Consider the following 14,844-nt stretch of genomic DNA (forward strand, 5'->3'; position numbering starts at 1 on the left):
TTCAACAGGCGCTGTATTTTGTATGGCGGCATCGAGAGTCTTTTAGAGAGGTTTTTTATTCTTATGTTTAACCCTTAAGTTAAAATGTCAGCATATCTTCACTACTTTTATTGTATTCTACCAAAGTGCAAAAATACATCCGTGACCGCACCTGGTAAACAATTTATCAATAGAAGGGCGTCGCCAGTTTCCAATCTAGCGAAATGTATAGAGCTTAAATGGTAGGAACAAGGAAGTAGTCAGAATGAACCAAAAATATTTACGTACAAGCTGAAATGTTTCCGCGTTGCTCGGCATTATGAACAGGGCCGGGTTTTGGGGTCCCTTTTGAAAGCCGTAAACAACAAATCACAGATTTTTTTCTATAATTTTATTGAAGGGGTTCATGGAAGAAGTGCTAATCTTATCGTGATTTTGGAGATATATGACCATTTGAATGCTTAAAATATTATTTTAAATGTCGCTATTATCATTTTGAATTGTGTTTTACACGATTCATGAAGAGAACATTATTTTGCTTTTGGAAAGGTTATCCAAAAAATTAAATTAAATAAAAAATTAATCAATTGGCCTGTGGACCTTGGTGTTTCAACTGCATATTTTATTTAGAAAATATATGACGATTTCTAGATTTTTTCCTTTATGGTAAATACATATTATTATGTTAGAATTATTAATACTCTCAGGGATAATATCAACAAATTGTGAATTTTGTGCAACGATATAGACAGTAAGATTTTTTCAAATAAAAAACCAGTGATCTTTAATTACAATATTGATAACAATACATTAACACAAATCAAAGAGTTAAGGCCTATCCGCACACAACAGTGCCGGCACGTGACCGACAGTTCCGTACCGTACAGTACCGTGACGTGCTATTCGTACATGTCAGTACCGACATGGCACGACACGGCGACGCGCAGTGAATGGCGCACTGATTAGTAGGTACTCTACGCAGCTTCAAGATCACAATTAGCAGCGATTGCTTTAATATTAGATGAAGACGAAGAAATTAATGTGAGAAGAAGGCATTGGGTTCATAATTCGTGGAGGAAAAGAGAAGAAGAAGGAGAGTTCGCCACCCTATATAAACATCTGATAGATGATGAATCAAAGTTTTTCGAGTATTTCAATATTGTTCCACATGTTTGATTTAAAATTAAGGTCCATGTATTTTCTATGTGAAAGGTCATAAATTGCAGAATGTACACGGACCAATTCAATCAACTGTTCGTCGTCCATCTTGAAATACTGCGACCGTGTCAGTGAAAATATTGTCCGCTAGAAATTCACGTCCCGTCACGGCGAGCGTCGGCGCAGCACTGACATCACTGAACGTCACTGTCACTGACGAGTACGGATAGTGCCGTACAAAATGTATGCCACAATATCATTTTTCACTGACACTGATGGATACGTCACGTGTCGGCACGTGTCGGCACTGTGCCGGCACTGTTGTGTGCGGATAGGCCTTTAGGCATCACTTTTCAATCAAATCTTTCTTTTGTTAACCACATAACGGAAATCTATAACAAGAGCTAACAAATGTTGGGATTTATAACTAGGTTAACTAGAAATTCCAACAATATCAAACTGTTATATTTTACCTTTGTTATAAGTCAACTTGAGTACAATTCTGCCGTTTGGAACCCACATTACAATATTCATGTTCAAGCTATTGAAAGAATTCAAAATAAATTCATCCACAATACGCCATAAATGAAACTGTCCCCCTATCTGAAGAGCTGAAGACAATAGGCAGGTCCGGCCCTGAGCCAAATGGCGCCTGGCGCGAGTAAATTTTGTTTACGACCCTTGTCAAAAAAAGTAGACGATTAGGTAAGTGGTGACTATAATCAATATATTCGGATGATTTGTATTTTTGGGTAGTGCCGTTTTCATGAAAAATAATCTCAACGGTAATATGTTAGGACTGTTAGGTGTTAGGTATTATCAGCGCCTTTGCAATTCGGCGCCCGGAGCGGACTACTCCGCCGGTCTTGACAAGAGTCCCAAATGTCTAGAAAAATATCCTGCACCGAATCTGTCCATGTTTGCCTTAATCCCTTTTATCTCGCAGGTTCTCCGTGGACCTGAGCCAAATGCGCTCTCTTCGCCTCTTCTTCAGCGACGAGAGCTGCACGTGCGGCCAGCTGGTGGTGGCATCGCGGGAGTCTCAATACAAGATCCTGCACTTCCACCACGGCGGGCTGGACCGCCTGGCGCAGGTGCTGCACCAATGGCACTCGCTGCTGCACAACATCAGGCTGACTCCAGGTATGCGAGCACTAACACTGCACTCACCTCTTATGCCCTGGTGGTGACTTCTAAGGATTCAAAGAACATGAGATATTATCTCATTAGCCCATGACGGGCGAAAGGAGATGTTTTGAGAATGTTTTAAAGCGCCCCGGGCTAACGGCCTATTACCCGAGATGCGCCCCATAAATCTTGCGCCCAAGGCTATAGCCTAGTAAGCATAAGGGTAAGTCCGGCCCTGTCTATGGTGGCAGTATGCATACTTAAATGTGCACAAATTACTGTTCTTTCGTAATGATGAGCCATTTATGAGTTTTATTATTTGACTTACCACCGTACGAAGAGACGAAGAATCAAATAATATGCAACTATCAAAAACATATAAAATGACGCTGCTAATAAAAAAGTGCAACAACTCTCAGTCTAAGCAAACGATGGACTTGTTATTCCCAGATACCTATCTAAATAAAAACGGTCAAAAAACCTTAGAATAAGTCCCTAAAATTTACAATACGTTACCAAATTCAATAAAAAATTGTGAACTAATTTTCAGAATGCGTTCTGAAAAAATGGTTACCTTGAAAAGATTTTTGTGCGGATCTTTTGTTTCTCTCTGATTTTCTATGTATTTTTTCTGATTCTATATTCATTTTTTTCGTTTTTATTTACTATTGATTTAAAAGAATAATGTATCACAATATGATGGTAAAGATACTAAATTTAAAAATATAAGTAGATGTGTTAGATCTAGCCGTTTCACGGGACTTCGCTGTAACTTTGTAACAATTAATTTAAAATAAAATAATGTATTTTCAATGAGAAGGCAGCGTCACAGATCCTTCGGTGCCACCGCGTGCAGTCATAGATCTCTTCAAGATCTAGGTTCATTCCTTCCTTACCTTACCCTAAATAAAACCTCGGAACAGCATTTACAAGATTACATAAACCTTGCTTAAAACCTGTGATTTTCTACGATACACTAGAAATATATTACTTAAATATAGTAAAAATTAAAAAAAATATATATAATAAATCGAACACCCCTACTGCAGGCTATTTTTAAGCAGTTTTCATTATTTCTAAAATAGTAGTAGGTTATTTGGCCCTTATAAATAACCCCTCTAAATGTCATTATCGCTGAAGGTATTTTCGGGTAGTATCCTTGCTACGGAGGAGGTATTGTTGACGGGGGTGGGGTGTATTTTGATTTGCGCCCCAACGCCGCAATATGCCGCCCCTCGAGATGAGTTTTCCACCCGAAAACGTGATTCAAACCCCCCCCCCCCCACCCTACCACCCTGCACTTATTGCGCGTATCACCTGTGCCTGTGCCTGTATCAGGGATATTAATAGATTTCGGCGCCGCGGGTGTTCTTCAAATTAATTGCTCACGTTAACGTGAAAACTTACATTTAAAGTAACCGACGAAAAGAGTCTTTATCCCAGTACAGCTTGTGATACCTAATCGAAATGTTCTACATTAATGATGAAAATATAATCGATTTTTTGTTTGCCTCTTATAGGAATTCGGGTGTTGGGAATCTATTTAAGTTTCAATCGAGATTTAGATCTTCCATTCATGTGAACGAGCAAGTTTTTACGGCAATTTCTTGCCGGCAAGGTATTTGCCTTGTCTTTCCGGTGAGTTCGCTCGGCTACCGATATTAGGATAATTTTGCCGTGCCACATCTATTACCTTCTCGCTCGGTTCACTTTTTTATGTTTTATATTAGGTATGCGTTCTTGAGGTGTGTGGGGCTAATGTAAAAAAACCCAACATTTCAAAACCCTCTTAGCGATAGAAGTCATATAGATACAAAGCAACAAATGTTCCAAGTTCCAAGCTATTATACGTGGAACCTACAGTCATTTTTGTTTATACTAGTTTGGTGGAGTTATCGCGGCAGATCGGTTTTGGTGTTGTGAATTTGTCTCATACATTACGGCAATGTTGACAGAACACGGCCATAGTGACAGCCAATAACTTGCCCGACAAAACTATTGACGGGTAGGAAAAAATTGTCCGCAATAGGCAATAATCGGCAATTTATCTTGCTCGTTTACCAGCACATTACCCTAATCATGTTAGAATTTCTATCTATTGCTAGGTACTAACCAAATTTTTTCGGGGTCTCATTCCTTCGTTCTTTCGGCTACTCAATCTGTTGACTTCCCGTCTTTTGAATCTTGTGATTTTATCCCCGAATTCATTCGGAGTTCGCTCTTTCTTTATTTCTGTACCTGATTTTCTTGCAATACCTAGAGGTTGAAGTGTTTGTTTGGATTGACGCCCTTCAACTTCAACCTTCAACGACGCCATTGTCCAATTTTCGTCAAATTAATAAATGCATTTTTCAAATTCAATGTCATAATTTTTAATGCACATAATATTATTATAAGAGATATAATCTGAGAGTAACAAAAGGTAAGTATAATATGTATTGGAAATAATGGTAAAGCTTCCGAATTCCGCTGCACGCTAAAAATACGCAAAATAATTCCAATAACACTTGGTTTCTACTTATGTAGTACCTACTACAAAAAACAAATATTTATGGCGGGGGAAATTAAAGTTTCTCAATGAAAGTTTAAAATTTCATGGGTTTTGAGAGTTATATGTACCTATCGGTATGATCTGAGTTAAGTTGAAGGTTGATAATCTGAGTTATTAATCTGAGATATGTTTAAGGTTAATAATCTGAGTTATTAATCTGAGATATGTTTAAGGTTAATTATCTAAATAACCTAAACTAAGAACCTAATAACGTATTTTGTACATCTCCCTCGACTTCCAGTTGAAAACTAGTGTTATTTTTAAATATTTTGCAGCGTAACTGCAGAAACTTTACCGAAATAATAAAATAAAAAATTGTATATATTACATTTATTATAAATTATAACATTGAATTTAAAAACAGATATTTCCTAAATACTTCTTATTTATTTATTACGAAGGAAATAAGGAAAATAAAACGCGGCATACGTAGGTAAACAAAATGGCATTACGTAGGTACTTCCAAGTAATAATACGCGGCATTATTGCGTGCGTGCAGGAAAGCTCCCGTGTAAACATTATTTTGACATGCACCTGTCTGCTGTGGAGGCGTAGGTACCTACACGTGACGAGCGGAGGTAGGTACCATTTTCCATTGTAGAATAAAGGCTGTTGCGTAATTAGGTGGATTTTAAAAGGTGACATTACGAAGGTAGGCACTTGGTAGGAATATGGTAGGTAGTAGATACCTCTGCCTGCTTTGCGAAATAATACTGGTAGCAAATAAAGGGGAGTAATTTAGTGGAAATGCCATTGGGAAAAAAAATACAACGCAGTTTAAAAAAAAATACTACAATTTTTGTGTAATTTGGTATTAATTTATTGACAACTCCCACTATTTTTTGTGATATTTGAAAGTGAAAGTTTAGATTTGTTTTTATTAAATGCGAAATTCAAATTCAAAATTGAAAAAATATTTATACAAAGGGTATAGCTTATAGGTTACATCGTATTTCTTCCAGCTAACCCAACAAATACACATTATATTACATAACCCAATAATTACATGTTAACAAATGTATGTAAATAAAAAAAAACAGAGGTATTTAATTTATGTAAGGTATTCATTTAAGGTGTAGTGACATTTGTTTAAAAGAAATGTTTTTAGTGATGATTTAAATTTAAGTATGTCGGTTATTTCTTTGATGCTACGTGGAAGGTTGTTATATACTTTAATGGTCATGTAGTGTGGTCCTGAAAAATAGTTTTGTTTGCTTTTGGGAGTAATAAGTTTTCTGTGAACCTTGTAGCGTGTTTATGTGTTGAGTTTTTTTGTGGGAACTTTTCTGGAGATGATCGAACTAACAGGCATAACTCCATTATATATATGTCCGCCACTGACAGATGTTTGAGATTTTTAAAAATTGGTCCACATGAATCCCGATGATCAGAGTTTGAAATTTTTCATAGGCATCTCTTTTGGATGATAAAAACATCTTTGGTGTTGAGTTTCCCCAAAAAACACTACTCATTATTTATTATTGTTCACTATTCATTCCAAGGGAAATAGAGTTATTTGTGTAGGAGTACACACATATGATGTTTGATGGAAAAATTCAAAGAATATCATAATAATTATCATTCGATATAAACAATTAATATCTACGTGGAACCTGGAATCAAAACACTAATTAATCATTTTATCAGATGAAAGATACATACACAAGATAATCAATGCCTGCTACCGGATACATCGTATTTTTTCTCAGTGAATTTTCACTGAAATATCTCTAATTACATTATTCATTATTAACATTCTATAAAAAAAATATACATATAATAAATAGCCGTCAATTATTTTCTACCAAAAATCGATGTCATAAAAATTACTCAATAACTCCTTTTTCTTGCTACAATTAGGAATTATACATAAATATAAAAGTAACAAATTAATAAATATTTTTACTCTCTAATTCAGGATCTGAAGAACCTAATCTGCCTTACCGTCACTTCATGGTCTGCCGGCCGGAAGTCCAAAAGTCCGAACTCCACCCAGAAGAAGGAAACGTCGTCAAAATTACCACGGAGATGTTCTTCAGCACATTGCTTAACTCCGACGGTCAACTGGAAGATGACTTGACACTCAGAAAAGGGGTTTTCTTCGGTGGTCTAGAAAAAGACCTACGGTCATTTGTCTGGCCATTTCTGCTTCACTGTTACCCGAACAATTCCACGTACAAAGAAAGAGAGGCTTTCACGGAAATAAGGAGGAAGGAATACCAGGAGTACAATAGGAAGAGGAGTGAAGGGATGATGCCAGAAGAACAGGCCAGCTTCTGGAAGAATGTTCAATGTGTTGTGGAAAAAGATGTTGTTCGGACAGACAGGGGGAATCCGTACTATGCCGGTGATGAAAATCCTAATGTTGATATCATGAAAAATATCCTGCTTAACTACGCCATCTACAACTCAAGACTTGGGTAAGAAACTACATTATAAAGATATATGTTTTTTTAACCTCACTTATAATTTGCAAAACAGAAAAATTAATAAGATGATTTGGACATACAAGGCGCATAGATGAGGAAAGAGTTTCAGGAGAATATGTGACATGCAAGAGAAAGGTCGGGGACGCCTCAGGAAGGAGTTGCATAATCTATTGAAATAAATGCTTCGATCGACTAGCGTAATGCCAAGAGCTAGAAAAACACGATGAGTACTTCTGTATGAGATGAATTAGTATTAGAATAGAATATAAGTGGTTTATTGGTTAAGACACTTAAGACCACTAACATTCTTTCAAGTTGTTGGTTCAAAATTATTCCCTGGACCCTTTTTGACATTCTGAAACCTGTAGGGTATACATGATGTAGGGTATGTATGTATGATTTACACAGGCATAATAATACATCAACTGTTGTATATTTAACCCCTTTAGCTACACACAAGGAATGAGTGACCTCCTGGCTCCGGTGCTCTGTGAGATCAATGATGAATCTGATACATTCTGGTGTTTTGTGGGACTCATGCAGAGGACTATATTTGTGTGTACTCCAACAGACAATGACATGGACATCAACTTGGTGAGTTATATGTTATTCAGTTCTACATCTACCGATGTTTTTTTAAATCTTTTCTTCTCGACAACATTCAAAGGAAGCTGTTTCGTGAGCTTTTTGGTTTATATTACAACAGTAATCCCAAATCTGATAAGGTCAAAGATTTCGGAAAGTCTGCGCAAGATGGGTCCTTCGAATGCTCGCAGAAGACCACAAGCGCGCTTCAGAAACGACGACAAAGTGAAAGATGGGATTCAATGCTTCTTCAATGACATAGCGGAGAGCTGATATCACATGGTTATATACAAATTGTCGCAGCACTTATAAAAATGCATCAACCGAAATGGCGATTAGGTAGAAAAATAGATAAATTTTCAAGCCTTAAACATTGTAAAAATTATAAAAAAATAATTATTTCTTTGTATTTATAAAAAATAGGAGACTTTTGGGATTACCCTCATGTTAATATTGGTATGGAGGTCCTGTATGACTTCAGTAAGACAGGATTATACTATTTCCTTACTTTATACCTTCGACAGTAGCCCAATTCCTTTAGGGATGTGCACATTTCTTCTGATTCGTGGATGGTTTTAAAACTCGACTATCGTGGAGAACATTCATTTCTATGTTCTTCTGCGATAGTTATCTCCGTCACCGGCAGCATAAACTGTCTTTATCTCCTAACCTACAGGACTGCCAATGGTCATGCAGGCGGGGAGGGCAATCTATATGTTGAACAGAATCAAATTGGATATTGACATATTTTGCATCATTGAAGCTGTTTTTAACCTCGCCGTTTTTAATAGACACAATCAAAAATTTAATTTCTCTGAGCTCAGAATCGGCTGGGGAAACAACTTATTGTACAGTAAAATAGGTATATAAGCATTTAATCATGCTTTTTTATAAATATTTAAACACATTATCTGGAAAGAATATACAATTTAGAAAATAAAAATAGAATCAGATGGCGGAAGGCGAAAATTTTGCGTCGGCACAAGATACAAGAGTTAAAATGCAAGCTTGTTGCTGCTGGTATAGTTGATACCTACTTTTTATTGTAATTACATATATGTAATTAATTCTGCTTTGACATTTATTTAAAAACACTTCTCACATTTCTCCTGGTTTCACAAAGTGGCTTCCCATGTACATGAACCCTCTTCCAATAAAGAAAGAACATTGGATCCTAGATTATAAAATTTGGTGCTTAACACTCCCAACAACTATGCGTCTCCTGAGGTAAATTTTACTAGACAAATGTGATCAGATTTGCTGAATGATTAATGATTATCTTGTTTTATTGCAGAGTTATCTCCGGGAATTGATAAGAGTTATGGTTCCACATTTCTACAACCATCTCAGCAAGCACAATGATGCTTTAGAACTTCTCTTCTGTCACAGATGGATTCTTCTGTAAGTAACATTAAACCTTGGAATAATTTCTATAACCATCTCAGCAAGCACAATGATGCTTTAGTAGAACTTCTCTTCTGTCACAGATGGATTCTTCTGTAAGTAACATTAAACCTTGGAATAATTTCTATAACCATCTCAGCAAGCACAATGATGCTTTAGAACAAGGCTGCCCAACCCCAGGCCCGCGGGCCACAATGTGGCCCGCGAACGAATTATAAGTGGCCCGCGTGAAACATTTTCAAAAAACCCGCCAATCCGCCAATTTGAAAAAGTGTCGCGGGCCCGCGGTAAAACAAACAATGCAGCTTGCGCGCGGTCACCAGTGTTGCCAACGACGGCGATTTATCGCTATTTAGGCTACTCAGAACGAGAATCAGCGACGAAAAAATCTAACCTGTTGAACTTACTTTTGAAACAAAAATACACCGGTTTTCGACATAATATTTTTTGCGTCGAAATGGAATCCTGTAGCCACCCCCCCCCCCCATGGAATTTTTTTCTCAGCGAAGTTCCGTAACACCCCCCCCCCCCATGGATTTCAAATATTTTGTGGGGAGCACTCATTTAGATTTTTTTTTTGTGGGGAATTATGTTTTATAGAAATTCTCTAACAACCACCCCACCCCCCCCCCATGGAAATAGGAACCGTCAGGTATTCAGTGGCCCGCCAGTGATTCAAAATCGTCAATTTCGCCCAACTGCTAAAAAGGTTGGGCAGCCTTGCTTTAGAACTTCTCTTCTGTCACAGATGGATTATTCTGTAAGTAACATTCAACCTTAGAATAATTTCTATAACCATCTCAGCAAGCACAATAATGCTCTAGAACTTCTCTTCTCTTAGTATCGAATAGAAAAATCCAAGAAGACAGGTAGGTAGAAGTAGGTAGGTATATAACCAAAAAACCATTCCAAATTCCGCACAATATTGTACACGGAGTGTAAACAGTAACACTTTTTTATTTATTTATTTAGCATTAATGACAAAATCCAAACATTGAACACCGAGAAAAAAACATTTTAAAGACCTTACATAAAAAAACTGTTTCCATATGAATTGATCTTAAAAATAACTTATGTTTCTTTCATTTCTCGTATGTGACAAATTCTTCTCCAAATATATACATAATGTTATGTTTTATTACTAATTAAATTATTTTAGATACATTATAAATACTTAGAAATTATTTTTACTTTCTCACCGCAATGTACTTACTACAGCACATAATACATACTATAATATTATCAATTACTGATAAATAACTACAATAATGTACTGTACACTCATCTTTAAACCACAAGCTAACGCTTCCATAGAAGAGTAATATTAAAATTTTATAATATGTAGAAACCTAATGTAAGCACTATTTTATATGTACTACCTTATTTCTTTAAGAAAAAAAAATATATATTAGGCTCCAATAGTGCTAAAAACAATTATGATAAATTCATGCTAAATGCTAGATTTGCTCGACGCTCGGAGCTGTATATAAATCGGGTGTTATATTCCAACTGTTGACGCAAATTTTTTTCAATAGCGTTGGGTGTTAAAGGATTATACCTATTATTTTCAACGACTACTTTCATAATATTTTCCTTGATATTTGAAGACGTTCCATTTTTAAAGTCAGCCGAGCAGAAAAAGAAGAATTGGTTTTTAACAGTATTTGATGGTGAAAAAATATAATTTAGGAGAGAAAATGAATGTTTTGAGATTGTAAGAGGTTTAGAGCTATGTAAAATGACATCAATTTGATAAAAATAAACATAAAAGGAACAAAAGATAGGAATTATTAGTTGAATCAAAAGAACAACATATGTACAAGAAACACACAACAATAATAATAAAAACTTTGTTTGATTGATTCTAGGTGCTTCAAGAGAGAGTTCACAGAGGCAGTGGCTCTGCGCATGTGGGAGGCGTGCTGGGCCAACTACCTGACGGACTACTTCCACCTCTTCCTGTGCCTCTCTATCATCGCCGTCTATGCTGATGATGTCATTGCGCAAGATTTGAGGACTGACGAAATGCTGCTATATTTTAGTTCCTTGGGTAATTAAATTCAATCTATAAATAGAATAGTCAACTTAATTCCTATTCTAAATATTAATATACATATTTGAGTTTCTGTAACTGGCTGGTAACCGGTAAAACAAAACATGATAAAAAAAAAATAGGTTAGGTTACGTGTGTTGTTTGTTATTTTTCTTCACTTTTCTTCAACATTCTGTTTTGTCAAGGAAACTCAAAGTGGCAAGCAAAAAATACATCAATTGTAGTGAATTCGTAGTTTTAGTACAAAACTGTCACGCGTACGTAAGGTCGTGTGCTACGTAAATTGCCTTAAAATAGTTCCACAATGCCCTTGTGCGTAATGAGAAGTTTTTAATTACTCTTCAACACTATTAAATGCCAAGTTATAACATTTCATTTTTAAATACACGCAAATTACTTATTATTATTGATTATTATAAATAATAGAATTGTTTCCCGCCTGAAGATTTTATGCGTCATTAGAGAAAATGCAACGCCGACTAGAGTACAGGTCTACCCATCGCAACTGCCAAATTATGAAGTCACTGCTGTTGCTAAGGAAACATCACCAAAAGAGTCTAATCACATTTATTTGCTTGCGGAAAACAGCATACAAATCAGCAGTAACGAGTATCAATAACAATCGCCGCCTTTTGCAAACTGTCATTTCTCTATTATGGCATAGCACTGGCTTACTTGCTACCTTAAAATCCAACAGACTCCCCGGCCTGTATTGTAGTCGGCATTGTTATTGTTTATTTCATTCATACACACATTTTTTTTTAAATCTATCTATGTCATAAATGAACAACATTTGAATTAAGAATTTACTGGAAACAAGAGTGTTTCTTATTTGCCACAATTTATCTTAATTTTGTGAGACAATAACAGGTCTAGATGTACTGTAACATCATTGATGGAAACCAATTAATTTTTATTCTTCTTCTTTCGTGTTTACAGTTGAGCTTGGTGTAGTCTGTATTTTCTTTTTCTTTCTATTTTGAACTTTTAATTAGTGACGTGACGATTATGACTTGAATGCTTTGTAAAAACAGATTATAAAATTGTAATCCTTCAATATTATGTACTTGCTTAAGTCTCTGATTTTGGTGTTGCAATGTTTTCAACACAAGAAAAATAAAATAATAATATTTAAAATATGCAAATAAAGTAAAAAATTATATTATATATATATATATATATACTAGTAAATTGCATTGTATTAAAGAAATCTATGTGTCTGTCGCATGCGCGATCCATCGGAAACTATCCCCATACACAGATGTTGTATATATTGTGATACATGCATGTTTCACTAAAACGCATACATTGAGTCAAAACGTGCTGCGTGTTGAGAAAGATTGCTTTAAAAAGGTCAATACTTAAAAGACTAACCCTCATTCTAATTTTAAAATAATTTTCTGTTATTTTATTTGCAAAATTTAAATTAACAAATTTATTGTCTTCGGACAACAACAAAAATAATGTTGGTAAAACGAATCATGAAAGCAACAATTTCTATTTCTAGCGATGTACATGGATGGGCAGCTGATCCTCCGTAAGGCTCGAGGGCTGCTACATCAGTTCCGGCAGCTGGTGCGGATCCCATGCTCCCTGGCAAACCTGTGCCAGCGCTGCGGGCCTGGCATCTGGGACTCCATCCACCACCCAAGCATCGAGTGCACGGGGCATGAGGATGGAGTGTGCTGTGAATACGCCGTGCAGTAAATCTACCCTGATTCCACTCCATCGAACCTAACCCAACCTTATTTGACAAGACTTCATTGAATTTAAACAAACTTGACCTCAGTGAGCATAACCCAGCTTCATGGAATCTAACCTAGTGACCATGATTAGGCCTTGCAGTAAAGCTACTCTGGCCGAACTTCATTGAACATAACCCAACAGTTTGACCTGATTTCATTGAACCTAATCTAACATGACCTCAGCAGGCCTAACCTGACTTCATTAATAATCTAACTTATCCTGGCCATGCAATATGCACTGGACTATGAATAAGGTGTGCAATTAATCTACACTTACCTAATTTTATTTAACCTAATACATATGTACAACCTAGTTTGGCTTCATTGAGCCCAAATGGCTTTAGCCGTGTTTAGTGACTAGATCTGAATAGCCAGGTACTTCCCCACCTTCCTCTTTCCCTTCCCCACTTACCTTCAGCCTCACAACATCCCCCAATTGGGGATGCCATAGTCTCACTGGCTCCAGACGGGAGCAGTTGGGACTCCTGTGAGGTATAAACTATAAAAATAAAAAAAAAATATATATATATAACTTGGCCATGCATCTGAGATTACATTTTACACAATCCAACACCACCAAGTAAATTGTACATACACTGTGCATTAACTAACCAAACCTGACTGTAATGAAGCTAACCTACGCTTATTTTCACTCACCGAGTGCAAGGAACACAATGACCAAGATGATTTATTTATAATTTAACCTATCTTCAATAAAGCTAACCTAACCTGACTTTTTAAATCTACCACAACCCTTTCCTGACCCCAGATTCCATTGAATGTAAAAAAAAGTTATTTTAATTTTTTATCAAACCAAATGCGCCTCCCATCTTCAGTTAAAAAGTCATTTATGGATGACCTCTGCTTTTTTACCCAACTTATAGTAAAATTAATACAATTTCATTGTAGATTATTTTCCTAACCTGACCTAATATTTCATCATCTGCATTTCCAAATGTGTATGCAGAAATGATGGCAACATCATTGAAATGTCCCTGCAGGCCGTGGAGTGCTAGTTCGAAGCACTTATTCTTATGTGTACATATTTTGCAAGTTTTAACACCCTTGCATAGACCATAATATTATAATCATCCTAGTACCTGTACACCACAAAGATGGTTAGAGTTAAGTAATTAGATGAAATAACTAGAGGAAAATAATTTGTAATAACCAGGTGACCAAATTTTTTCAAAACATCAGACAAAATCAAAAACATTGGGTCCAGGCCACAACGTTTTTTATTTTCCACTGGCCACAGAAAACAAAATCACTGTGGCCCTGCCCCAATTTTTCATGTTTTCACAAATATTTGGTCCAATGTTTGTGGTAATATTGTCACTGGAGAAGCGGCTTTATACATACCGCTAGCAAATGGCCAGCTCGCAAAAACAAAAAAGATTCAACGATTTTGAGAACATAACATTATTTTTATTGCATCCTGTGTGGTATTTATGGTTATTAGTAGAACCCATTAATTCGAACCCCGATTATTAAAAAAACGCATATTACTAAATTTTGACTAAAAAAAATTTCACACAAAAAAAATATGTTGGTTATTTTGGTTATTATTTTTCGAAATTTTAATTTACGCAGAAATATATTGTATTTTTTACAAATTTACTTTCAATATCAGAGTTTGAAGGGTTTGCCGTGACGGAAATCTGCCGTGAAAATTCGATTTATACGAGAATGAGTCGTATTATACTAGTCCAAGTGAGAGATCAAACGTGGCGTACGTAATTCATCATTCTAGTATCTTGTCTTTTTCGTTTTCAAACAATATGCGTGAGAAGGAAGAAGACGAATGTTGAT

The 14,844-nt window shown here is 36.0% G+C and overlaps 1 protein-coding gene across 1 annotated transcript in view; it reads left to right on the plus strand.

Annotated features, from left to right (window-relative positions):
- TBC1D16 (TBC1 domain family member 16) overlaps positions 1–13,360 on the plus strand; it is a 35,512-nt gene extending 22,152 nt beyond the window's left edge. The window contains exons 2-7 of the mRNA XM_089637781.1: positions 2,084–2,280; positions 6,735–7,236; positions 7,695–7,839; positions 9,125–9,231; positions 11,103–11,284; positions 12,795–13,360. Coding sequence (XP_089493907.1) covers positions 2,084–2,280; positions 6,735–7,236; positions 7,695–7,839; positions 9,125–9,231; positions 11,103–11,284; positions 12,795–12,994 — 1,333 coding nt within the window. The 3' untranslated portion in view covers positions 12,995–13,360. The remainder of the gene's footprint in view (positions 1–2,083; positions 2,281–6,734; positions 7,237–7,694; positions 7,840–9,124; positions 9,232–11,102; positions 11,285–12,794) is intronic.
- Positions 13,361–14,844: the final 1,484 nt, after the last annotated feature.

The sequence above is a fragment of the Hesperophylax consimilis genome, chromosome 12 (genome assembly GCF_061612785.1).
Source record: "Hesperophylax consimilis isolate HC1 chromosome 12, BYU_Hcon_1.0, whole genome shotgun sequence".
Taxonomy (NCBI): domain Eukaryota; kingdom Metazoa; phylum Arthropoda; class Insecta; order Trichoptera; family Limnephilidae; genus Hesperophylax; species Hesperophylax consimilis.